General features: G+C 42.0%; 1 protein-coding gene across 1 annotated transcript in view; it reads left to right on the forward strand.

The window, feature by feature from the left end:
- The window catches only part of LOC122754531 (transcription initiation factor TFIID subunit 4-like), a 49,919-nt gene extending 31,479 nt beyond the window's left edge, over positions 1-18,440 (forward strand). The window contains exons 2-3 of the mRNA XM_044003062.1: positions 16,345-17,093; positions 17,607-18,440. Of these exons, the coding sequence (XP_043858997.1) occupies positions 16,345-17,093; positions 17,607-18,440 (1,583 nt within the window). The remainder of the gene's footprint in view (positions 1-16,344; positions 17,094-17,606) is intronic.
- Positions 18,441-27,775: the final 9,335 nt, after the last annotated feature.

Consider the following 27,775-nt stretch of genomic DNA (forward strand, 5'->3'; position numbering starts at 1 on the left):
GGAAGATGAAGAAAAAAAGGAAACAGTCCTTTGTCCTTATGGGTCTTATTTCTTCTGGGAGAAATGACATGTACATTTAAAACACATTCAAAATCAATGCGGGGTAATTTTGAGGGGAAGGCACTGGCAGCAGGAGGGACCAGGGAAGGCTTCATGTGGTCTTTGGGCTGAGATTTGGAATGAAGTGTTGATTCCCAGACGTGGAGGTGAGGAGGGAGTGCATCCAGGCCTGAGATGGCCTGATTCTTGAGTTATTCAGCTTGACTCCATTAAAGCCAGATGATGAAAAATCATAAAATTAGGTGGTGTTCTTGTTGTTCAGTCACATCTGATTCTCCATGACCCCATCTGGGGTTTTCTTGGCAGGCATCCATGTCCTTCTCCAGCTCATTTACAGATGAGGAAACTGAGGCAAATGGGGTTAAGTGACTTGCTCAGGGTCATACAACTAGTAAGTGTCTGAGACTGAATTTGAACTCAGGTCTTCCTGAATCCAGGCCTGGCTGCCCCAATAATGATGTTTACTGGGTAAGAATTTCTCTTGCCCTTATTCATTTCACACATTCCAAATGTCAGAAAAATGGGAGCCTGATGGATGGAGCATTGACTTTAGAGTCAGAAAAGCATGGATTTGAATTCTAACTCAGATACTTACAATCTTTGTGACCCTAAGAAAGTCACTTAACCTCTTTGAGACTCAGTTTCTGTATATTTAAAATGAGGTATTTGGACTGAACGATATCAAAGGTGCTTTCTAGCCCTAAATCTACAATCCTATGATTTCCTTACATCCTGGGGGACATCCACATTAATTACAGCTCACATGTTATAGGGCTTTGTGGTTACAAAGTATTTTATATCAATCAGCCAATCATTGAACAAATATGCAAGAAGCACTTGGTGTTCTAGACATGGGAAGAGACACAACACTTAGATAAAACAAGACCTCTTCCCACCAGGACCTTAGAGTCTAGTGGTGCTAAGAAGCAATCAAAAAGGGCCCAGGGACAACTCTACTGGATGGGCATCTGCAAGGAGACATGAGAGTGAGGCTCAGGGCAGCAGCCATTAACCAACCAGAGTGAGTCAAGACAGGCTTCACGTATTCCTCTGTTTGAGTTGGGCCCTCACAGACAGGGCAACAGGGAGAAGGGAGGGACACATTCAGGGGTTGGAGTACCACCATTTTGGTTAGCGTGTAGAGAGTGAGGATTAGAGCAATGGAAATAAAGAGCAGAAAGACAAGGTGAGATGATGTTGTGGGAGGCCTTGAATGCCGGACCAAGAAGCCTGAATTTTACTTGGAAACCAATAAGGGAGCCTCTGGAAACATCTAAGTAAAACAGTGTTAGAGCCAGGTCTGTGCTTCTTTGATCTTTGATGCCTTAGATGGGCACTCTCTTCGGTGATGCAGATAGCAACCCATTCATCCCAATTCAAGTCAACAAGCTTTTATTAAGTGCTTACTATATTCTGGTCACTGCACTAAGTTCATACCCTTTCCTCCTGTATATCTCTTATCTTGGCTTTCCCATTCACCTTTCACAGGAGACAGTAGGGGAAAGAATGCTGCTTCTGCAGTCAGCGGGCCTGGGTTAAAATCCTCCCTTTGATGAACACAACCTGTGTGACCATGGGTAAGTCACTGTACTGTTCCAGGGCTCCATTTTCTCCTCTATACAATGATAGGGTTGGGTTGGAGGAGATAGCTTCTGAGGTCCCTTTCCATTCTAGAGCTAGAATCTTATTGCTTCATGGTCAGAGGGCTTATGAGAAATATAGTTTTCCCCTAACTTGGAAGGAAGGATGATGGGAAGTGGAAGTTTTGGCCAGATAAAATTATGATTGTATGTTTTGTCCAGTGTGATTCCTCTAGATCTCAAGACTACGTGGATGTGATAGCCATCCAGTTCCATACAGTAAACACAATCTGGGCAATGAAATAGAGGCTGGAGTGAAAGTGTGAAGGAGTGGTCTAAGTCAGTGGAGACGAGAATCTGAACCAGCATGATGGTGTTGGGAACAGAGAGGATGGGCAGAGCTGAGAGATGTGGGCTGAGTAACAGATGGATGTGACAGGTGGGAAAGAAAGAGAAGGGAAAGGCATTGCCAAGGCCATGATCAGGAGAAGGCAGTTAGGAAAAGTCATTATTATTTGATTGGGATGACTTTAGTGTGAGTTGCTGGTGCGATGTTCTATTGGAGAGGCCCTACCATTTCTTTAAGGAGAGAGAGAGAGAGGGGAGTGGGGAACAGAATGAATCAGACAGTCACACAGAGACCGAGAAAGAGGAACAGAATCAGTCAGACACAGAGACAGAGACAGAGACAGAGACAGAGACAGAGACAGAAGTAGAGATAGAGATAGAGTTGAGAATGATTGCTTCCTGAACATGGATGAATCCCTTAATTTGTCAGAACTCTAGGCAATTTGCTAAGATTCTAAGTTGGAGATTAGTTCTCAGTCTGTATCTGAGAAGGGAATTACAATCACTGCTTTGGATCAAAATTTAAGAGAAAAGAAGCCAAGCCATTCTGAGCTTCACAAGTCCTTGGGTCTATGAGGTACCAGGAAGAATTCTCCCCTTTGTCCATGGTGACTCTCCTAAGTTACAGTCAAGTTGCATGTCTCAGGACTGGTTAGTGACATTGCAGGATTTTTTTTATTTAATTGGAACTTACACTGAAGTATATGTTCAAATAATTGGCGTGACAGAATTTCCTATGGGCACTGAACCCAGAACCTGCCTTCCACAGCATCCTGGTGATGGAAGGAGATGAAAAAACAAAAACAAAAACAAAAACTGAACTCATTATGTGACAAAGCATCATTTGATGGTGGGGCCAATGATTTGAATAAAAATGTAAGTGAAAAGGGCAATCGGCTCCCAGCTGGTTACAGTGGTATTTCCCTTGGCCCACCATGCTTCCAGGGCAGGAGAGTATGCTAATGAAATTTTCAGCTGATTCTAAATCAGGCATTTGGTAAACACTACAGTGGGTAGAAAAATGTAATGGAAATGAACCCAACAGAGGGAGGTGAAGAGTGCAGGCCGGAAATAACAAGAGGAGAGGCTGAAAACAACCTGGGAGTGTCAGCAGGAAAACATCTGGGCCAAAGCCAGAGAGAATGGGTGGCTAATTCTGTGCCTCTCACAAGCCTATAGGACCCAGGAGCTGGAAAAGGCCTGGTTCGCTACCTTGACTTCTTTAAGAAGAAAAAGAAGAAGTGGAGGAGAATAAAAAGGAGGAGAAGAAGGTAAAAGATGAGGAGGAAGGGGAAGCTAGGTGACACGGTGGATAAAGCATCGGCCTTAAATTCAGGAAGACCTGAATTCAAATCCAATCTCAGACACTTGACACTTACTAGCTGTGTGACCCTGGTTAAGTCACTTAACCCTCAGTGCCCCCCCCCAAAAAGATGAGGAGAAAAAAGAGAAGGAAGAAGAGAAAGAGGAGGGGAAGGAGAGGTTGAAAGAGCTGGAGAATAAAGAGATGGAGAAGAAGAAAAAAGTAAAGAAGAAGGAGAAAGGAGGAGGAGGAGAGTTGAAGGAGAACATGGAAAAGGAGGAGGAGAAAGAGAAAAAGAATAAAGAGAAAAAATAAAGAAGTGAAAAAGGCAGAGAAAGCGGAGGAGAAGAATAAAGATAAAGAAGAAGAAAAAATGAAGGAGAAAGAGACAGAAGGGAAGGAGAAGAAGAATAATTCTGTTTTACAAGTTCTGGGAAAATCTTTCTCTCTATATGGTATTTTGGCACTATCCCCTCTTTGGGCTGTGAGAGGGAACTATCTAGTTATCTGAATGGCAATGGAGCAATGTGAGGTGAACACACCAAGCCTGCCAGGGCTCCCAGGGCTTCCTGATTGGCTGATAGCAAACACAGAATTGAAGGCCAACCAATAGACTCAGTCCACAGTGACAAAGTGACCAATCCCAACCTGACATTGCTGGGAGGGCCTGGGAATGGGAGCCCCCATTTCCTGTTGGACAAAGCAAGGGAACAGTGTTGGAACATGGGCAACAGCCCTGGACAGACTTGGGCCAAGCGGGGCTTGGGAACTTTAGCTAAAGATTAGATTAGAAACTGCAGGCACCATCCAGTCTGGGCTCTGTAGAGTCTTTTAGATTTCCAACAGTCACATTCTTCTTCATTCCTTGTTTGCTCATCTTCTTCCTGGTGACCGAGAGTATTCTGTCTTGTAGCCTGGAATGGGTGATAGGAGGCAAAGGTCTCTGGTGCTAGAATCAGACACCAGCATATAGTGGTGGCCATACAAGAAGGGGAATTATAGGATCGCGGGCTCTCAGTTTTGGAGAAGACCTCAGAGGTCATGTCCTCTAACCAACATCAGAATGGGCATTGCTTCTCTGAAATCCCTGATAGGAAATCACCCAGGCTTCCCTTGAAGACCTAAAGTGATGGGGAAATTGCTGCTATCTACCCCAAGCACCCAATTCCCCTTTTGGATAATGTTTATTGCTGGGAAGTTTTTCCTATCATCAAACCAAAGTTGGCTATTCTGCAACTCCCACCCATCACTTTGAGGGTGCATTCATATCCCATATTATAAGGAGAGTTCCTGATTTTGAAAACCCAGGCTAGCATCTTCATTTTAGGGAAAGGAAAAAAAAAGTTAAATCCAGGGCTGAGCAGAACAAGGCTAATCACTGCTCTTGAATAGGCAGAGCTAATATAACAAAAAATGACAATTCTGCCTAAACTAATTTACTTATTTAGTGCCATGCCAAACTACCAAAAATTATTTTTATGTAAGTAGCAGTGTTGTAGAGTAGCCATATTGATAGTCTAGAAGACTAAGACCATTTCCCTTCATAAAATATTAGAAGTTTACATTTGTGGAAATAGAGCTAGAGGTATCTATTTGTCATTTAAAGCACTTCTCAACCTGTCCCTGACACACCTTCAGTTTTTATTATACATTACTCCTTTTCCACAAAAGTGAACAGAAAGTCCACTTGACTAGGACCCATGTAATCTAACCTCTGCTTTTGCACAGGTTATTCAATAGCTAGAGAGTATTCTTTCCTCATTTATACCACCTTGGCATTGGTGATTTTCTTCTACCCATCTCAAATACTACCTTCTATGTGGACTTTCCATGCCTAGCACATTCTAGGCATTTAATCTGTAGCAGTTCATTGATTCGACTCAATTTCTAGATCCCACTTCATACATTTTGCATGGCCAGCACATAGAAGAATCTGGGATATGACCAAGACAGAACCACCCTGCCCATGCATGTTTCATGCTGAAATACAGTGAGTAACCACTGGTGGTGTTTTGGAGTTGTTTGGGAGCCAATTCTCTTTCTCTGTCCTTCTCTAGTAAAGTTCCAGATGATTTACCGTAGTTTCTCATTAAATAAGCAAGTTCAACTTGTTCCAAAACACTTGAGTGAACGGGACAATATATTGATATTGACTAACTTTTAAAAAAAGTTTTAATAAACAGAATAAAATCCTTGTTGAATTGTACTAACAAAATGAGCACTTCCATGTTATTTTATAGAATAGGAGGGAATTTTTTTAAAGCACATTAAAAATTCAGCATGCAACTGTCAAAACCATCCTGCTTGTTTCATTCCTTCTACCTTTTGTTTTCCCCCTTTTTCAATTTGGGAACCCTGTTGCTATTTCTCCTTCACCCTCCTCCCACAGCTGCTCAGCCAATGGAAAAAAAGGCAAGAAATCCCTGTAACAATTTTATATGAACACGTTGCCATGTTGTCTGTGTTGGAAAATGCATTTTGGACTTTTGCACTTTGGATCTATGAGCTTTTTTGTTGTTGTTGTTGAGGCAATTGGGGTTAAGTGATTTGCCCAGGGTCACACAGCTAGTAAGTGTTAAGTGTCTGAGGTCGGATTTGAACTCGGGTACTCCTGACTCCAGGGCCGGTGCTCTATCTGCTGGGTCACCTAGCTGCCCCTATGAGCTTTTTTAAAGCGGTTGGCAACATGTTTCATTTTTCCTCTGAAGTTTTAGTAGAAGTTTTTTTGTTTTTTTGTTTGTTTTTTAGTGAGGCAATTGGGGTTAAATGACTTGCCCAGGGTCACACAGCTAGTAAGTGTTAAGTGTCTGAGGCTGGATTTGAACTCAGGTCCTCCTGATTCCAGGGCTGGTGCTCTATCTACTGCGCCACCTGAAGTTTTAATTTTGTCACAGAGAATTGGTCCATTTCTTCCTTTCTGATTCGAGGCCTTCACTTTCTGTGGTCAGTAGAGCCTGTGGTTGCTCCTTGGCTCTCTCTCATTTTTGTTATAAGTGTTCCTCCTCTTTCCAAGTATTTCCTTTCCTGAAAAGATCCCTTTATGCCTCATCTTGCTGCCAAGTCATCATCATAAGCATCGACAGAAACAAAGAGCATTGTTATGTGATGTTAGGATCTTAAGCACGATGTTTCCATTTATTGACTATAGTGTGCTATTTGGGATATTAATCTGCTCCTAATTGCTTCATTTTGGGGGATGTTGTGGGGACCAACTTTTAATTGGGGAGTGCTAGCTAAGCAGCTCGCAGCAATATTGGGGCAAGGAAGGAGACCGGCAGCCTCCCTCAAAACAGAACAAGATTTATTTTAACAAGAACGGACTTTAAAAAACCCAAAAAAACAAAAAAACACAAACAGGATCAGTAGGATCAAGGGAAAGGAAATAAAATGAGGAAAGGGAAATTATAATACCTGAAAAAATACCACCGCCCAGGAATCAGCTGAAAATACGCAGCAGAGCGCCTGTTGCTTTCCAGCTTCCACCTAGAATGCCCAATTCTCCTCCCCCAAACCTAGAAACACCCCACACAGCCCCAGCCAATGGGACGGCCGCTCTGACAGTCACATGACTGCCCTCACTAGGCTTCCCATCATTATAATTTTGCCAGGCCCATGTCTGCGAGTGGTGATGACTTGAGGTGCCAGAGCCCTGACAACGGCTACAACCAGTGGGTGGAGCACTGTGCGGTTGGCAGAGCCCCAGACCAGTGTGCGCCGAGGCATAAAAACCTCAAATAACAATTAATTCTTTACATTGTAACTTCCAGTTGGGTCTACCTAGACTTATATCTGCCCTTGTAAGTGAAGATCTAAGGCAGGTAAAGGAGGACTTCTAAGGCCTTCACAACTCTTGAGTAATGCATGGCAAAACCCAAATGGGAAGAGGATATCCCTGTAACTAAACCAAGACACACACAGGCATATACATACAAATATAGTTTCCCCCATTTACCAACCTTTAATTTAACAATGGGATCCTCGAGGTATAGTAGAGAACATTCTTTCCAAAATATATTCTCAAGTTAGAACAGGATCAAGGATACACACCTAAGAAAATAGAAATGGAGAGCTTCTAGTTAAATGGGAAATGAGGCTTTGGTTTACGTGTTTGCTAATCCAGTTCGAGTATAAAAGCATTAGATAGAGGCGATCTGATGCAGGAAGGGGTTCATTTTGCCTCTTATCCTGAAGTTATTTGGCCTTGATAATCTAGAGTCAACATACTCTCCACTTTTACTGAGGATACCCTAAAGGCCAATGGCCAATTCCATTAACCAAGCCTGTGAGCAAGAATGACATTTGGAAAGTTGCCTCTCACCCTCCCAGCTAAGATATCCCCCCTCTTCCCCACAGAGCCACAGGCTCCATGAGGACAACAGCAATAATTAACAGTGCATTTTGGTCCTTGACTGCCATGGAGGTGAACAATGGATTTCATTTTCATGCAAGACTTAAGACTTGTGGGCAACATCAGAAATGGTCCTGTGCTGGGTGGGTCAGTATTTGATTTTTCTTTTTCTTTTCTTTTCTTTTTTTCTTTGTTTTTGTGGGGCAATGAGGGTTAAATGACTTGCCCAGGGTCACACAGCTAGTAAATTCCAGTGTCTGAGGTTGAATTTGAACTCAGGTCCTCCCGAATTCAGGGCTGGTACTTTATCCACTGTGCCACCTAGCTGCTTCCAGTATTTCATTTTTCTTATCAGAAGCACAAGTACCTATGTTAAATGGATTCTTATCTGGCTTTTAGAACATGAAAGTGTTCATGTATTCTCAGTACTCTTCCTCAAAGAGTAGCTGAATTTAAGGCAACATAAAGGGACTAGGTTGAGGGAAGTTACAGGGGCCAACAAAACTCATCCAGTAGTTGGGAAAGTAAAAAGTCAGAGGCAGAAATCAAGAAGTACTGAATCACTGGAATAAGGCAATGTATAATTCTTGACAGAAAGAGTCAGAAACTTTGAACTTAGGTGGGAGCATCCCTCAGGCAATCCAATAATGAAGAGAACTCCTGCACATCTAATATTGCCGGCACACATATTCTCTAAGTATACTGGGAATTTAGGGATAGGAAGCCAAATCATGGCATTTCTAAAGGAGGAAGAGGGGCAATAAGGCATTCAATTCTCTATCGGGGATTTGCATGGCAATCCTCCCCATACATATTGTTTATGGGAAATGAAATGAGGAGGGCATCATTCTGATATCTGGCTTTGCTACTGTTTTTGCCAGAGTGGTGCATTGATAACCCCCACCACTAGTCAAGATTCAGATGCTCTTTTCAAGAAGAGCTAGACAGCCAAGTTTAGGCCCAACAAGCCCATATACTTCAGTTTCACTGACAACCTCCTGAGCCCAAGGGAAAAACAATGATCTCCCAACACATGACTGTAAGCGAGTACAATTTAAATAGAGGAAAACATGGGATCAAACATAGTGGGGCAGGTGAGAATAGTGATGAAGGAAAAAAAAAGAATGGTTTCCTCCATCTCTGGGGAAGATGTGGAAGAACAAATAAGCATGCAATGGGTTGCAATAGCAATAGTGAGCATTTTTGCCAGTTCCAAAATGACAGTGCTTAGTGACTTTTCTCCAGCCTAAAGAATAGGTCACAACCAAGGATTCTATGCAACAATCCAAGTAGACACTTACCTAGAAATCAGGCAGACTAATGGCTCTATCTCCAGTTCTCAGGCAGAGGATAAAGATTGCAAAAAATGCCTTGATGGCTAAAAATTTATTTTAAGTTGGCCTAGGAGAGTGGGAAGGATGGAGAGGAAAAAATTTTATGGGAACAATTATTATCTAATCTGATTAGTCATAAACTAGCTGGCTTAACTCAACATTAAGCTTCAAGTTTCGAGAGTTTTCATCAATCTTCAGTAAGGAAAAAAGGGGGGCAGCTAGGTGGTGCAGTGGATAAAGCACTGGCCCTGGATTCAGGAGGACCTGAGTTCAAATCCAGCCTCAGACACTTGACTGTATTAGCTGAACAAGAAGTCACTTAACCCTCATTGCTCCTCCCCCCCAAAAAAAAAGAAAAAAGAAAAAAAAAGTATGGGGGGCGTGGGGGGACAAATCAGCCTGGAGATTTTGAACAGTGCCAGAGAACAGTTGAAGTATAAATGAGCCAAACCTTGTGGTTATTAGAGTGATAAGCTCCATAGCCAGGAGTCCTTGAAGAACTTCACAGGTTACAGTGTCATTTATCTAGTCTATCCTGTGAGCACAATCACTTGAACCAGAATGGAACCACCAATGAGAATCAGAATAACTATACCCAAATGGGAAAACAAGTATTTGAAGGAACACCTGAATAATGATCAATGATACCTGTCTTCTCAAGCTCTCTTAATTGGGTAACTAATGAGTTTGCTCCTTCCTATTGTAGGAGCCAAATTTAATATATAGAGAGTTAATTGGGTGACTCGCTGAAATACTGGGGTTCTGGAAATAATGAGGGACCTCTAGGTTCAAAGTTCCCTTCCCTATGAACTGCCCTTTTAGATATTTCTCCCAGGCCAATAAGAAAGGAGCCTTATAGCTTCTTTTCCACAAAAGGATCAGATTTTGTTACTTGGGTATTAATTAAACAACAAAGGTGAAATTAATTAAAAATCAAAGAAAAGGAAATAGGGAAAAAGAAACACAGATAAATCCTCCTAACTCTAACCTAAGTCTATACAATCCCCAGATTATTTCCAATTAAGCTAATTCAAAGGAATGCAGGGTTTTTGTGTTCACTCATCACACCTGGGACATCTGCTAGTTTCTTGCATCACCAGGAAAAACCCGAGGAGAGAGAGAGAGAGAGTGGGTAAGTGACTCCAGCCTCCGCCTCAGCAAGGGTTCAATCTCCCTCCCACAAAAGGGGAGGCCCTTCAAAAAGCTGCCTATGGAGAGGTTTCTCCTTCTGACCTCAGTAGCATAAGTAACTTAAGGGGGGGGGCCAGGTGTGGCCCCTCCCAAATGAGTCAGTTAAAACTCCAATAATTTTTACCACACTATACCTTACCATAGACAGATCCCAAAATTCTTCAGAGAGCTGAGATATTGTCTAGGGTATAGCAATAAACTCCATAATAATAATTAGGCAGTAATTATGATACCCATCAAGTGTCAGGCTTTTCTAGAGATAATTTGTTTTTGGTGGCACCTCTCTCAAATCATAGAAAGAAATCTATAGCTACATGAAGGAGCCGCACTACATACTCTCTTTGGAGTCACTCAAGCCTCCTTTCCTGCAAAAAAAGGCGTTGAGGCATAATGGATAGAGAGCCAGCCTTCGAAGTAGAAGACCCAAGTTCAAATCCCACATCTGATATAAAAATTGTGAGACATCGGGCAAGTCAGTCGACTTCCCAGACAATTAGGCATCTCTACAGATACTTAGTTGTAAAGAAGGCATCAAACTACATTGGCGAAGTAAGTTTCCTCACTTGGGAATCCACTAAGAAAGAAATCATAGATCCAGTCCGTATGACTATCCCTCGCTAACAAGGCTAGGGGTATGGTTATTTAACCATCTCTTCCAACAACTCAAAAGTTTAACAACAAAAAAAAGTGCTTATGATGCCACATGGGATATTAACAATGATACATGTATTGCTTTTCTTTAACACTGAAGAGCCAGTCTTGCCATCAGACTTCAGTTCAAGGTTCAACTCATACTTATTGAGTGTAGCCCTAGAAGCCAGTCACACAATCTTTCAGTGCTGACAGGTAACACCATGATTAGAAACTTAGGAAAGGTAGATATGTAAATAAATCAAGTGTTCTCACTAGGAGTTCCCTACATCAATGGAATAAGTCTAGTTTAAAACACTTCAATGCCTTATCTTGGTATGGATACTTTCTCCAAGTTCCTGAAGGGATGCTAATGGAACATTAACAGAAATTCCACCAAACCAGGAAAGCTTCCTGAAGATGAGCATGGAGATTACTAGTCCATCTGTCACCTCAGCACCAGTCTAGCTAAATTCAGAAAGACCCACTACAAAGTTGAGCACAGGTGATGAGCAGGGAGTGATTATTTTCTTAGCAACCACATATCTTGCTCAATCTACTCAGTCAGATTAGAGTTGGACCAGATTCTTATGAACCATTTTGAGTTCAAGCTAATATCCTTTCCTCTCCTCCTTTGCTTTTTCTTGGCCCTGTCCTTGTTGTAAGAAGAAGGAAGCATAACAAATTTATAGTAGTTCCATTGAAAGACAAGACAGTTACATCAGCTCCTTCTGCATAACCACTGAAAACAGATGGAGTAAGGCCAGGTTGTCTGTGTAGCCCCCTTGTTACTGGGATAACAAGAAGTACCATGTAGGAGGGAGCTATTCCTGCTTGTCATAATATTTTGTTTTGTTTTGTTTTTTGTGGGGCAATGGGGCTTAAGTGACTTGCCCAGGGTCACACAGCTAATAAGTGTCAAGTGTCTGAGGCCAGATTTGAACTCAGGTACTCCTGAATCCAGGACCAGTGCTTTATCCACTGCACCACCTAGCCACCCCTGCTTGTCATAATATGAGCAAGAACTAATAGAAAGATGACCAATATCCAGTGTTAGATATGAGTACAGCCAATGATAAGGTTAGAATCACTGGGGGAATCACAAAAGGACTGGCAGGAGCAAGGCTGGAAAGACAAGATCTCAGAGTGGACTAGGTCCCACTTGTCTCTACTTCCTTTCTGAAGGGGTGGTGGGGAACAAGTTTTACATAAGTGTTAGAAAACATTGCTTAGGGAAGGGACTATAAGTGATGAAGCAAGAGGCAGGTTCTTCTGCCCTTGATCAATTGAGAGACTAGTGACCCACATACCTTTGATGGTTCTGATGGACATGAGACTACAACTTTAGACAGTTTCTTTCTTTTTTAGTGAGGCAATTGGGGTTAAGTGACTTGCCCAGGGTCACACAGCTAGTAAGCATTAAGTGTCTGAGGCTGGATTTGAACTCAGGTCCTTCTGACTCCAGGGCTGGTGCTCTATCCACTGGGCCAACTAGCTGCCCCGACAGTTTATTATGTACTTCTGACAAATTGGGGCTAGGAAGCTTTAGCCTGCAACATCCCTAGGAGAGATTCCAGCAGTTCAGAAAAAATGAGCGGAAATATGAAGATAATTTTTTATTTAAGTCTGTCCAGTCTGCTTGCAAGAGGGTGATAGCTCTGCAAAGAAGACTGATAAGCCATGATGCTGACAGCTTTTGCTTAAAAACCTTTATGTTTCACATGTTTGTGAGGCTCAGTCATGAGTCCTAGAAGCAGGATCAATTAGCAGGTCTGGACTAGTGGTAAGTCACCCATTAGGGTTTATTTGATCAAAGCACCAAATACCAAATGAAGCATGTTAAAGAGAACAAGGACTTTTCTGGTTTCCACCAGGGTGTCCCATGTACTAGATGAATGCACTTCTCAATCCTGGTTTGACTCCATGATTGCTATATATTCTACCTACCATGGAATTCCCATGAGTCATTTAGGAATGTGGTATTCTGCCACTTGAAGCAGCCATGAAGTTTTGAGCCTCATCTGGCATCTGAGGCTTTGGATCCTAGTTAATAATAGGGTCCTGTTGGTTTTTGTTTCATGATCCTACTTAGCTGAATTTCATGCCCTAGCAACACTAGCAACAGGCTCTATCAGTGCTAATGCTCTGATTCAAAGTATGATTCAGGGAATACTTTGAGACAGAAACATGTGACAAACTTGGTTGAGCAGATTGATTAAACAAGTCATTTCTGGTAGACTGAAGATAGAGTTCTCAGAAATTAATAAGTATTTTCTCAAAGCAGGACTACAGTCAAATAGGCAACTTATGAAGTAAACCCCAATAATGCAGTGTCAGGAAGCAAGCCCCTCGATTCCCATTACCCTTCAACAAAAAGAAGAGGAGTACATAGGATTTCTATCAGTTCCCCTAACTAGGGTTCAAGAGAGTAAAGCACATCTTAGCCATCCAGCCCTCGTTGCCTCACCTGGATCCAAATAGAGACGACAGCCAAAGCCAGCTCAGCTTCCAGAGACTTAGAAAGACTGTGAGCAGTACCACTGAGAGATGTCCCTTAAGGAGCTTTTAGTTTATTGCTTAAAAAAATAAGATTATCCCAAGACCTTTAAGCAACTGTGAGGCTCAGGAAAATGTAGAATACTTAGGTTTTTTATAATCAGAAATTAGAATGATATTACTTTGTAATCAGTAATTATATAAAGGATTCTGAAACTCAGTTGGATTCCAGTTTAAGGTTATAACCTTATTAGCACTAACATTCTAATTTTTTCTTTTAATGGGTAGATAACCCTGACCATCATGTTTCCAATCCCAGTGATTCTAAACCCTTCCCTATCCCCCAGTACTTGGATCCCTTACTGTCCCCTTCTTTCCATGCTGTCTTCTGGAATACCTGTTCCATAGGCAAAGTGGATTTCATCAATTTGTTCTATCATTCTATCTTCTATCACTCAAACCTGGCTCCCTGTGGATCACAGCTTCCCTGGCCACTCCAACTTTCACTGTACCTTTACTCATTTCCCATCCCCAAAGTATCAGTCAAGGACTGGAGCAGGGAAGAGAGAATTAGGATTTTCCTTGCTTCCCAATCTGACCCCTACCAGCATTGTCATCTCTCCTTTGTTCATGCAGTCCGCATATAGCGCCCAATCAGAATCCAGGTTGCTGCTGTCTACAGACCTCCAGGACACTCCCCTTCCTTCCACAAGGAATTTGATACATGGCTCAATCTTTCTCCTCCACTCCAACTAGGGGACTTGGAAATGCATATCGACTCTTCCTCAAACCTCCCAGAGATCCCCCTACCCCCTGTCCTCCCAGCTAAGAATATTGACTCATTTGACTGAAAACAACCTTAGGCCAGTTTGCTCAGAGCACTGCCTTCTCCTCTCTTACTCACCTCTTATCACCCAGATGCCTTCTGCTACTGATACCTCTAACCCTACCACATGAGGTAGCTTTTCTCCTCACCAAAGCTAGCCTGGCTGTATGTACAAGTGATCCCATTTTGTCCAATCTCCATCAGGCTGTCCTCTCAGCTATCTTCCATCGTCCTGTCTACTAGCTGCTCTCTACTGAGATGCCTCTTGTCTTCCTTATAGTCAAGAAGCTCACTTTATCTTTCTCTCTGTTAGCTATTGTCCATCTCTTGCCATTTGTGGTTAAAAAAAAAAAAGAAAAATTGAGCAGATTGCTTACAATAGGTGCCTCCACTGCTTCTCCTTATACTCTGACCCCACCACAATTCATCTTCTGACTTCAGAATTCAATCGAGACTGCTTTTTTCAGAGTTATCAATGATCTCCTAATGTCAAATCTGGTAGCCTTTCTTAGACCTAACTCTCAATCTCTCTGAAGCCTTGTAATATTGTTAATCACCCTCGTCTGTTTTAGGGATACCCCTCTGCTCATTCTTCTACATGTAAGACTACTTCTTTTCAGTAACCTTTGCTATACCTTTTTCTAGGTCATGCCTGGTAACCTTCAGTATTTCCCATGGCTAGATCCTGGGTCTGCTTCTCTCTATACTATTTCACCTCCTAATCTCAGCTTTTAGATCTCTAAGCTTATTCTCAAATATACCTATCCCACAGACCTCCAATCTACTACCTTTAACTACCTTCCAGACATCTTGAACTAGCCCTAACCCGGCAAAAAAGGACTCATGCATAACCAGGTGCTCATCCAGCCCTCCAAATTCAGTCTTCTGAGTCAACTAATCTAGCCAGCTGTAGCAAAGCTATTTATCTCCAATTCAACTTTGTCTCAAATAAAACCAATTTGCATGTTTTTTTCTGAACAAAAAAAATAAGGCTAAAATATTTTACCATATAGTAGCTAATGTCAAAAATACATTACTGGTTCTCCTCACTTAACTTAATCAATGATAATGACTTCCAATTACATAGATGTAAATATGGAGATCAGCATATTCCAAGGTCATCCTTGATGAAGATGAGAAAGCCCTAAGTAAGCTTTCACAAGCCCACTAACAAGAGAAAGGTAGGTAATCAAAGATCCAATTATACTTATTGCATAAATATCTGAGAAATAAGTGGAGAGGAACAAATCCATTGCCCTTAGTTATCATAGGACAAGAGGGCTTAGTCACATGTGGATATCCAAGATCCATCAGTATCTCTCCTCAGTTATGTCCATACCCCAACCTGCAATACCAGATGCTGAGGGTCAGAAGTGGAAACAGCAATAAAAGGCTAACCAGGTCTCTGTGGTCTGGGTGACTGAGGCTGCAGTCCCTCTACAACACATTATACACCTTCAATCTTCTGTGTGAAAGTTTCAAGCCCATTGACCTGCTGGACCTGCTCCCTCAACAACTGGGAAGTGTGAGACAATAATGGGATTTGGCGGATACTCAAAAGGTCCACCTGGAGATTAATTTAAACTGATTGAATTAAGTGGAGTGGGGGGGGGAGATGGGGGAGGAGCAAGGCAGTCAATGAATTTTACACTCATCAGAAAAAGCTCAAATATCTTAAACTTGGAGTTGCCTCAAAGAAGGATTAACACCTACACACCCCTTTGGGTGGAGTAATCTATTTAATCTATTGCTGATTAGCCTACTTAAATTTAATTACATTGAATCCACACCTGGCTGGCCCTTAAGAAGGTATTGTTCTCAGAAGCTAAGCACTTTGTGAACTCAACTGGAGACCATCTTCAAGTCCAGTGAACCACTGGATTTGGATGACACCTACCAATCAGCTTGAAGCAGTGTGTAAGGACCGCCTCTGCTCTGGAGCTATAAAAAGCTTCCACACTCAGTTTTCTAGGTAGTTTGTGGTTGAAGCAGGCTTGTGGTGGAGGAGTTGAGGAAGAACCCAGCCAGGCTGGAACTCTAGGCTATATAGGCCTTTAAACTTTCTGAACTCCATATGTTTTCCTCTTTACTAATACGTTAATGCCCAAAGACTGGTGCTAAAGCTTTTAATATAAGGCAACCACAGGTTTAGGTTTTAAACATCACAGTTGGTGACCAGGAAGGGACGGCTGAACCCCTCAACCTTCTGATCTTCATGTTGTTCTCAGTATCTGCAGCTGGGGGTACTCACCCTCCTGAAGGTGCCATGTCTAACAGAGTACATGTGCTACCTGGGGCTGTCAATGGAGAGGTGTCAAGCCTGTTGTTTCTGGAAAATGTGAAGAAATGTAAGAATTTTCTATCTACATTAATAAAAATGACCTCATCTAGTAAACAGTCTACAGAGACAGCAGCAAATATCAAAGAATTAGTACAGAATCTGCTGGATGGGAAAATTGAAGCAGAAGATTTTACCAATAGGTTATATCATGAACTTAATTCTTCACCTAAACCTTACCTTGTGCCTTTCCTGAAGGGGAGTTTACCTGCCTTGAGACAGTTAACACCAGATTCGGCTGCTTTTATCCAGCAAAGTCAAGAACAACAGCCCGAGATGAGGGCAACAACTGCCCTGACAGCAGTGGTGATGAGCAGCTCTAGTCAGTCCACAGCAGAGAAGACCAATACCACTGTCACAAGCACTCTGCAGCCACCAGTCATTCTGACACAACCCACACTGGTCAGCGTTAGCAAACAAGGACAACCTAAGCCTCTGGTTGTCCAACAGCCACAGAAACCAGGGGCATTGATAAGACCTCCACAGGTAACATTGACACAAACTCCTATGGTAGCATTGCAACAGCCACACAAGTGTATCATGCTCACTACTCGTAAGCAAATTCAACTAAATCAGCTTCAAACAATTCCTAGAGTCAAACCTGCTGCATTACCTGGCACCAAAGCTCTTCCTACTGCTGTGTTACCTGGCACCAAAGCTCTTCCTACTGCTGTGTTACCTGGCACCAAAGCCCTTTCTACTGTTGTGTTACCAGGCACCAAAGCCCTTTCTACTGCTGTGTTATCTGGCACCAAAGCTCTTCCTACTGCTGTGTTACCTGGCACCAAAGCCCTTTCTACTGTTGTGTTACCAGGCACCAAAGCTCTTCCTACTGCTGTGTTACCTGGCACCAAAGCCCTTTTTACTGTTGTGTTACCAGGCACCAAAGCTCTTCCTACTGCTGTGTTACCTGGCACCAAAGCTGTTCCTACTGCTGTGTTACCCGGCACCAAAGCCCTTTCTACTGCTGTGTTACCAGGCACCAAAGCTCTTCCTACTGCTGTGTTACCTGGCACCAAAGCCCTTTTTACTGTTGTGTTACCAGGCACCAAAGCTCTTCCTACTGCTGTGTTACCTGGCACCAAAGCTGTTCCTACTGCTGTGTTACCCGGCACCAAAGCCCTTTCTACTGCTGTGTTACCTGGCACCAAGGCAGCACAAGTGGCTGCTGCACAAAAGAATAAACTTAAAGAACCTGGAGGTTGTTCTTTCAGAGATGATGATGACGACGACATTAGTGATGTTGCATCAATGGCAGGAGTAAACTTATCAGAGGAGAGTGCGAGGATATTGGCAACAAATTCTGAATTAGTGGGCACATTAACAAGATCTTGTGAAGATGAAACCTTTCTCCTTTCAGCACCTTTACAAAGAAGGATATTAGAAATAGCTAAAAAGCATGGAATAACAGAACTGCATCCTGATGTAGTAAGTTACGTGTCACATGCAACACAACAAAGGCTAAAAAATCTCATAGAAAAAGTATCAGAAACTGCCCAACAAAAGAATCTTTCTTATAAGGATGATGAAAGATATGAACAGGCAAGTGATGTCCGGGCACAGCTCAAATTCTTTGAACAGCTTGATCAAATTGAAAAACAGAGGAAAGATGAACAAGAGAGAGAAATTTTAATGCGAGCAGCAAAGTCTCGATCTAGGCAAGAAGATCCAGAACAACTTAGGTTGAAACAGAAGGCAAAGGAGATGCAGCAACAAGAGTTAGAACAGATGAGGCAAAGGGATGCCAATTTAACTGCATTAGCAGCAATTGGTCCTAGGAAGAAAAGGAAAGTGGATTCTCTGGGACCTGGATCAGGGACAGAGGGTCCTGGAACAAATACAGCAGTCCCAGGAAGTTCTGGAGTTGGAACGACAGTTACGCGACAAAGGACAACGCGGGTCAACCTCAGGGACCTCATATTTTGTTTAGAAAATGATCGAGAGACAAGCCATTCACTATTGCTATACAAAGCATTCCTTAAGTAAAATGAAAAAAATCAAGGTATTTTTGATGGAGATGCCTGGGGACGTTTTGATATATTTGCAGATTACACCTTTTTTGTAACAAGCAAATGGGATATTGTTTAAAAAACAGCCACCTCTTTACATGTAAGAGTTTTATATTCCTGTTTATAAATCAACTCTTCAGTATGAGAGAAAGTCCATTTCTATAACAGTGAGAATACTTAGAAAGGCCTGTGGATATTATTAACGGACAATTAAATCTTAACTCATCTTTGGTTGAGTGGCCTTTTTGTCAAACAAGCCATATATAAAGACTGATGAAATCATTTAGCAAATAATTAGCTGCCCTTTGTCAGACTTATAGCAGTAACAACATTATTCGTGCATTTTAGTTCAGTTTGACTTAACTATACTTATTACATAGGTATATATGTCGACAGCCTATGACCTCATTTTACTTTTATACTTTTATTTTTTAAATAGTCAGTTGGCAAAGCAAACTGATTTTTGGACTATTTATCTTCCTCCCTTCTCCAAAACATTCAAAGTTCAAGAGGAATATTCAATTAATTTGAGAAATATAACCTCAGTTTTTAATCACAATACTGCTTATTCGAGGCCCTAAGAGTCTGTGAAGGAGGGTTCCTTCTGAATGTGTTATTAGCATCTGTAAAAAGCATATTATTTGCTATACTTTGTAAAAGTGTAAAGTTAAAAGAAAAATGAAAACCTTAAATCACAATTAATTCCTTACACTGGACTTCCTCATGCAACTGGAAGACTACACACCCACAATTCCAGATGCTGTTACTGGCTACTATCCGAACCCTGATGGTTTTGAAGTCTCTGGTCCCAGAATTATCAGGCTCATCTCCCTGGCAGCCCAGAAGTTCATCTCTGACATTGCCAATGATGCCCTACAGCACTGCAAGATGAAGGGCACTGCCTCAGGCAGCTCTGGGAGCAAGAGCAAAGACTGAAAGTATACCTTGACCATGGAAGACCCAATTCCTTCACTCAGCAAGTATGGCATTAATGTCCAGAAGCCACATTATTTCACCTAAGTTCACCTCTTTCTCCTAGCTGGCCATGGTGTGTGTGTGTGGGTGTGTACACATTTGTCCCATTCCTTCCTCTCCACCCACCTCCACACCAGCCTGTTTGCATAATAAACCTTTATTGTGACTGAGGGAAAAAAAAGCCAACTCATTTCAGCTTCCAGTATAAGGAAGCTCTTAGACATCTCTGGACCTTTTTGGAAAACTATGCTTATTTTTTTACTAAGAGATCTTTTTCACATACTATGAGGGCCAAAGGGATGAGTAGATACCAAAGGGAAATGAGAAAAGAAACTGACCATTGCAGAGTAATGTCATAATTACAGCAAATCCTAATGCTAGAAGCTATTTTCTTACTTTAAGAACTATTTCATGATCTTTGTCTTGAGACTTCCATCACGTGGGGTGACAATGATATGATTGTAGCCTTTGCTAAACATAACCAGCTGAGTGTAATCATTCATCAGTTGAATAAGCCCCTATGGCAAATCTGTAGCACAGACAAAGCTGATGCTAAAGAACTCCACATTTTCTACCATAGAGAACATTTATGACAGCATTAGAAAAATCAATGACAATTTGGAAACCCCTGCCACTTTGGCGTGCAGAGAATTGGGGAACCAGTTAAAACGATGTGGTATACCCCAAACTCTAGCAGCATGATAATTTAACTTTAACAAGCTTTTCCTTCTGCAGGTAAAACACTGAAGCACATGGCCTTGTTTTCTGGCCTACCTCAATCTCCGCTACCCTTTTCCCCTCTTGCTACTTAACCTTTGTTCCTTGAAACCATCTTTTTGTTTTGTTTTGTTTTTGAAAGGCATTGGAAAGGCCTGGAATTTCACCTCATCTTTAAGTTTCCTCACGAGCACAAAAGGGTGCTTAGCAAACCTTTTGCTTTTATGTTTTTGTTTTTGTTTCTTTTGCTTTCTTTTGAACTCAATTTTGTAAGCTAAGTGGATTTTCAAAGACATTTTAAGTATATGCTGTGGGGCTATTGGGCCTCAGAAGCTATCACAATTTTTTTGAAAGAACCATGGATTTGATGAGTTTGTTTATGGGATTATGTTTTAAAAAATAAAGGCTTATTGAAACCTATTGCTTGATTTATCAATGAACATATTGAATATTGAGTCTTGCTGATTGAAATTTTATTTCTTTTTTGATAAATTGATTATCACTTTAAGTATCTGTTATTGTTATACTAGATAAGAGAATTCATGTACAAGATGATGTGCTTACTTGCTCAAAGAAGATTATGTAATACTGTCTAATATTATCATCCATTTGCATTCATTTACCATTTATATGTTATTATACTCTGGGTATGGTTTGGAATTATTGTATATATTACAAATATATCCTTAGTTATGCAGCATAACACGCATTTTTACCATCATGTTGTCTTTGGTGAAATTAATATGAGATTTATGAATTATGGAAACTTATCATTCCAGAGACTAACTGCTCTTACAGTGAGCTTGATGCAGGCCCTGGAGAGAATATATGTACAACAGGAGGAGAGACGGGTACATGTAAGTTCACGGTTTCCTTAAGATGGTGACTATGTAGACCACAATTGCTAGACATAATCCAGTCTCTTCCTCTCTCCCTCCTAAAAGTTTTCTTTTTTATTTCACTCAGTCTGATAGCATGGTCAGAATCCATCCACCTGTGGCCTAGCACAATTGCTGGATGTCTCAGAACCATGAGATGTGGTGTGGTAACCTTTCCATAACATTTTCAGGTGTCATGGATACATTACTAAATTTGGCTTTGACCCAGACACATGGTGGTAAGAAGTGTTATAGATCACATAACTGCCTCAACTCTATTATATAAAGGAGGGGAATGTAATAGAATGTAATATAATAGGATGTAATAGAATAGAATGTAATGTAATGTAATATAATGTAATGTAATATAATATAATATACATATATATAGTGTTTGGATGTGAGTTATATTTTGAAGAACTCTCACTGTTTAATTTGATCATTGACAATGCTATGCTAAGGTTTAGTAAAAATCCAGCAGTTCAACAGCTAAAGAAGTGAATCCAGCTTTCCAGACCAGAGTCCAGACCAAACTCTAGTTTTCTCCTGATGACAACTCCAAGAAGACAAGAGCTCAGAGACTTTAAATGAACAGTTTTGTTTTGTTCTTTTTCTTTTTTCCTTCTGTTATTATATACACCATCTGTAACACGTACTCTCTGCAGAGGCCCTCCCTCTGCAAGCCAATGTCAAAGCACCAGTTCATGAGGGACTGCCCCTCTGGACAAAACTTTCCTCTCTCCCTTTTCTATATTGTTATTAACATATTGTTTGCTAGCATAGGGTATTATACTGTTATTTTTGGCTGTTTCATCAAGCAAACCCATCCGTGTTTTCTGAAGAAACAAAGGGGGGGAATGTGGTAAAAATTATTTGGTAAAATTATTATTGCAGTTTTTAGAAGACTCATTTGGGAGGGGCCACACCTGGCCCACCCTGAGGTCAGAAGGAGAACTCTACATAGGCAGTTTTTGAAGGACCTCCCCTTTTGGGGGAGGAAGATTGAATGCTCCCTGAAGGGAAGCTGAGGGGACGTTTTCCAGAACAAGGTCTTTCGGATTTCTCCCCTTGCAGTGGTGGTGCAAGTTCTTTGTCTTGGGAGGCTGTTTTTCCCAGCAGGCTCAGGCAACTGTAGAATGTCCAGGTTTTGGTGAGTTAATTACAGAAAACCCTAAATTCCTTTGAACTAGCTTAATTGGAAGTGGTCTGGGGATTGCATAGGTTAAGTTTAGAGTTAAGACTATTTATCTGTATTTCTATTTTCCTATTTCCTTATCTTTAATTTTTATTAGTTTTACCTTTGTTGTTTAATTAATTCCCAAGTAATAAAATCTGATCCTTTTGTGAACTAAAGCTTAAAGTCTCCTTTCTTATTGACCTGGGAGAAATATCTAAAAAGGGCAGGTCAGAGGGGAGGGTGAACCGAAAAGGCCCCTCATTATTTCTGGGACCCCAATATTCTGGTGAGTCACCCAAATAATGCTCCATATATCAAATGTTGGCCCTCACAGAAATCTTATCTAAACAAATGTTGAAAACTAAAATAAATAAATTAATTATTTAAGATTTTTTAAAAAAGAAATATAATTATCGAAATATTTTTAAAAAACCACAGTTCATAGACCCCAGGTTAAGAGCGCCTGCTGTAGATAAAATTGGGGACTTGAGGTTGTATGTGATGGGGTTGTTATTAGGAGAATGTGTAAAGTAAGGTTAATCATGGAATTTCCATTTTGGAAAGGATCTCAGAGCCACCTACTGTAACCAGGTAGAAACAAAGGCTCCCTTTCACCACAAACCCAAGTGCCTCTCCCACTTCCCCCCAGACCTCTGGAGAAGACACATTCCTTAGGTAGCCCACCTCTCTGTTGGATATAGGAAGCTGTCCCTTAGATCTGGTCTGAATTTTCCTCTGTGAAGCTTCCCCCCAATTCTGCTCTCTGAAGACAAGCAGAAAAGATGAATCCTTCTTCCACATGAGAGCCAGTCAGACACGTCCTCCCTGCCCTCCCCATCCCCTCTCCCACCCCTCCCCCAGTCTTGTCTAAACAACTCCAGTTTCTTTGGCCAATTACCTGGGCATGGACGTGAGACCCTTTTCCAGTCTTGGGATATCCTCCAGTTTGTCGAGTCCTCCCTAAATGTGTCACTCAGGGCTAGGCATGGTCCTCCTGAGGTCGTTGACAAGGGCTTCCAGGCTAGAGGGCTACCATGGCCTCCTTACTCCAAGGGGCTTCCCAGATCTCACACAGCTATGGAGCCTCCCCCTCTTCCCCTCAGCACATCCTAAGATGGTGTTGGCTTCCTTGTGTTTTGACAAAAGAAAACAGGGCAGAGGGAAACGAATGCTGATATGGAGACCTGGGTTCGAGTTCTGACTTTTCTACTTACTGCAGCCTTGGAGAATTCATTTTGCTTTTCTGAAGTCTCAGTTTCCCCATCTGTCAAATCAGATGAAGCTGTTGGTCTAGATGACCCCTAAGCTCTAGCTTTCTAGCTCTCCATCTTTGATTCTAACCACAGGTTTCTCTTAGGGCAAATATCTTGTTTTTCCCATACTTCAAAGGAGATAATGCTCTCAAATGAGATATTTTCTGTAAAAGTGCTTAGCAATTCACCTGGCATATTGCCTTCCCATCCCCCTTCAAAGGGTCCAACCCAGGCTTTCTTGATGATACCTTCAGGAAGGTGTAGAAGGTGTTTCATCTGGGAGAGCAATCCAAAGGAGGGCACTTATCCCAGGCTGTCTCCCTCATGGGGGCACAGATGTCCATGTGTTTTCTCAATAATATCTGTCTGTGAGTTTCCTATCGGGCCCAGCCTTGAGCTTTAATCAACAGTGCCCAAGCCACCTCTGGATCCCAGCCTGCAGCAGCCAACTAGGAAATTCAGCATTCCATGGGTCACTGTGTTTGCAGAAGCCAGATGTGGATGAAAGGGGATGGGGGTTTCATTGTTGTTTTCTCTAGAAACAGAAGAAAGGCTGTCTTGGGTCCGGCCAGCTCCACTCCCAAGCAAGTGGCCTGCATGTGGCCCCAGAGGATGGCATGCCCATTCCCAGAGATTAAGCCTGGATAAATATTTGGAATTTGTCTGTCCTGTCTTCAGCTAATAAAATATATTTCAGCCTCAAAATAGATTTAGGAAATACTCATGAGAGCCGCTCCAGCTTATGGATACATTACATGATAACATTGTCAAAAGGGATGGAGCTGTGGTATTGGGCATTCCCGCTATAGCCTGCCCATTCACAGCAATTGCTGATGGTCCATCAGGAGCAGAAGCCTAAGAAGGAAAGGAGAAAAATCCTGGCCCTCTTTTTTAAGCACCCTTAAAGGAGCAACAGGAAAGACTCATTAAACAAAACAAAACAAAATAAAATTTAAAAAACCCCTTTAGGGGCAGCTAGGTGGTGCAGTGGATAGAGCACCAGCCCTGGATTCAGGAGGACCTGAGTTCAAATCCAACCTCAGACACTTAACACTTACCAATTGTGTGACCCTGGGCAAGTCACTTAACCCCAAGTGCCTCAACTCCCCCCCAAAACCCTTAAACACATATACCCTTAAGTGAAAATGAATAACACTCCTTGACTCTTTCATTGATTGTCCCCCATGCCTAGAATTCTCTCCCTTCTCACCTCTACACTTAAGTTTCCCTGGATTGTTTCATCATTCAGCTTCAATCCCCCCTGCTTCAAGAGGTCTTTCCTGGGCTCTGCCCCTCCCCACGTGCCTCCCACAAGGTGCTAGTGCCTTCCCCTTTCAGATCACCTATCTACTATTTATCATGGCTATGCACATGTTTTCCTTCATGAGATTGTGAGCTCCCTGAGGAAAGGAATGGCTTTTGGTTTCCTTTGTATCAGTAGTGCCTAGCCTTGTCCCTGGCTCATAGTAGATATTTAAGTAAATGATTGTTGACTTCAAGGTATCCAGTTATGTAGTCCCTTTCATTAGATTGTAGGTGCCTTGAAGGCAGGGACTGTTTTTGCCTCTCCCTTTTTTTTTTTTGCTCAGTGTTTGTCATTGACTAAAACTCCTGTTTATTAATCTAATTTTTCTTTGAGAACTGGCTTTAGGGATCAAGCCACATTCCTTCGATCCTTCTGGGCCATGGGGGAAATGAGTAGGACTCAACTCTCCTTTCCAGAAGGTAGATCAGGTTTTTGGAACCAACCATAATTTGTTACAGAAACACATTTAGTTCATGAGGTGAATGATTGAAGCGTGCCCTGCTGGAAATTCCTCATGCCTAGTCTGTGATATGTAAAATACCAAGGGCATTGATGAATGGATGCTGGGTGATATTGTGGAACACTGACCTCCCAAAATCATAGCATGTCTGAGCTGGGAAAGAGCATGATAATAAAGCACAAAGCCTGGAATATCCTATTGAGCTGAGAAGGCTTTGAGTTTGGGCCAAGAGATGCCAGCTCTTGATCTAAGGATTAGCCCAGATAAGTGCATGGATCCCATAACTAGGTGGAGCCTGACCTGAGCTGGGCCAATGCTCTGGTAGCTCATGTTCAATATTAGAACAAAATGAGACACTTGTCAGACATTCAACAGCTAACAAGAGGAAAGTGACTTAGCCAGAGCAGGACTCCCTTGCCTGAGATGCTCATCACCCTGAAGGTGATACCAGTAGACAGAGATTTTAATTCCCCAAAGGACGGTCTTATCACTTCAATAAAACAGAAAGAGCCAATTACCATGGTTGGGGGGCAGGACGGAGGGGGGTGTAGAACACTGGTCCTACACAATTCCTAAGTGATAGATTCTTTCTTAGTACAGCAGCTCATGAAATGATTCACCAACACATCGAAGGTTGTGATGTCGATAGATGGAAGGAGTGCCTACCCCAGAGAACTCAAAGGATTTTCTGATTCATAGGAGTAAGAAATGTCATCACCATCACCATCTTCCTCTTCTTCTTCTTCTTTCTTTCTTCTTCTTCATAATCATCATCTTCTTTTTCTTCTCTTTCTCCTCCTCCTTTATCAGTAATTCTACCATCTTCATTATCAGTATTATCAACATTATTGCACTGTTTTCTTCATCATTGTCGTCATCAGACTTCTTACCATCATCACTGTTTTCAGAACCATTTTCTTCTTCTTAACTAATATTATTATTGCTATTTCCTCCACCACTAGTTTGGAAATTTCTCGGCGGGACAGCCTTCACTTTTAGTCTTAGCTAGGGGCTCTGACAGGCTGGTTGACCTGCCCAGGGTCACCCATCCAGTATATGTCAGAGGCTGGACTTGAACTCATCCTCTTGACTCCTCATCTTCAAAGTGGAGAGGACCCCACTTGTGTTCCCCACCTCACAAGGCTGTTGGGAAGGGAGCACTTTCTGCACCTCAGAAGTTGTGGAGGCCAACCCCCTTATTTTTACATATGAGAAACATATGGAGAGGTTAAGTCACCCGGTCACTCACAGAGCTAGTAAATATTAGAGCCTTACCTCAACTCAAGTCCTTGGACTCTGGATCCGGGACTATTTCCACAGAATCTCACTCCCTGCTTGCCTCTCTCTTCCCCCAAATGGGAGTCATCATTATTATTGCGATTGCTCATGTGAGGCTCATTCGATGCTTCTGGATCTCAAGAGATCTCCTTGAGGCCCCAAAGGAAGCTTTCAGCTAAGTAGGCCCTGACCTGATCCCTTGGCCCTTGATCTTAGGGACCAGTCTACCTTTGGCAGGGAGCACACACCCCAGCCCCAGAACATTCTGGCCCCTGCTGTAAAGACCACCTGTCTTTCTTTCCCAGTTCCCGGCCTCAGGCTGGCCCCTCCATAAAACCCTTGGAAGGGGCAGTGGGAGGGGATGGGGATGCTTCAGACCCTTTCAAAGCCAGACTGTTCAGCTCATGTAGACTTTGCAAATGAATTGACTTCAGATTTAAATTGTGCCTGGGACTTTATGACCAGTTACATGAATGACATGTCTCCAATTTTTACTAGGATTTTCATATATGGCTTATTTTTACTAATTTTACAACACACACAACTGAAGCTATTAGCAAAGTGGGAAAAACGTACTTTATATTTTTTTAAGCAGCAGGAACCAGAGAATGACTTTTACTGCTTATATGAGACTGCCCCAGGGATGGTTAATTAAGACTTGGGACAAGACGGAAAGAGGAGAGAATTGTGTGTCCCCTCCACCTATTCATCTAAGAAGCATTTATTAGGCACCTACTATGTGCCTGGCAATGAGCTAGGTGCTAGTCATGCCAAAATTCAAACGAAACAGTGTCAGTCTTCAAGGAACTTCCATTTTCCTGGGGAGGGAGAATTGGGGGGGGGGATAACTAACCACAGATAAATCAATAGGAAATAGATGTAACTAGGCAAATTATTGAAACTCCAAGGACCTCATTTTCTTTATCTTTAAAATGGGTGGGATTTCATTAGACAGCTTCTGAGATCCTTCCAAGTTCTGTCTGTGATCCTAGGATTTGAAACTATTTGGTAGTTTTGGTGTGGGGGGGGTATTCAGGGAGGCTGGTATCTGCTACAATCAAGAAAGGCTTCATGTAGAAGGTGGCATTTGATATGAATTTAGAAGGATGATAGAGATTCTGAGAAGCAGCAGTGAAAAGGGAATGTATGTTTTCTAGACTTGGTGGTGGTGGTAAGGGTATGAAGAAGCCAGATGTGTAAAGGCATGAGATAACTGACTCTATTTGAGGCCAAGAAAACCAGACCTATGCTAGAATCCCATGCCTGTG

Source organism: Dromiciops gliroides, chromosome 4, assembly GCF_019393635.1.
Source record: "Dromiciops gliroides isolate mDroGli1 chromosome 4, mDroGli1.pri, whole genome shotgun sequence".
Classification (NCBI taxonomy): Eukaryota; Metazoa; Chordata; class Mammalia; order Microbiotheria; family Microbiotheriidae; genus Dromiciops; species Dromiciops gliroides.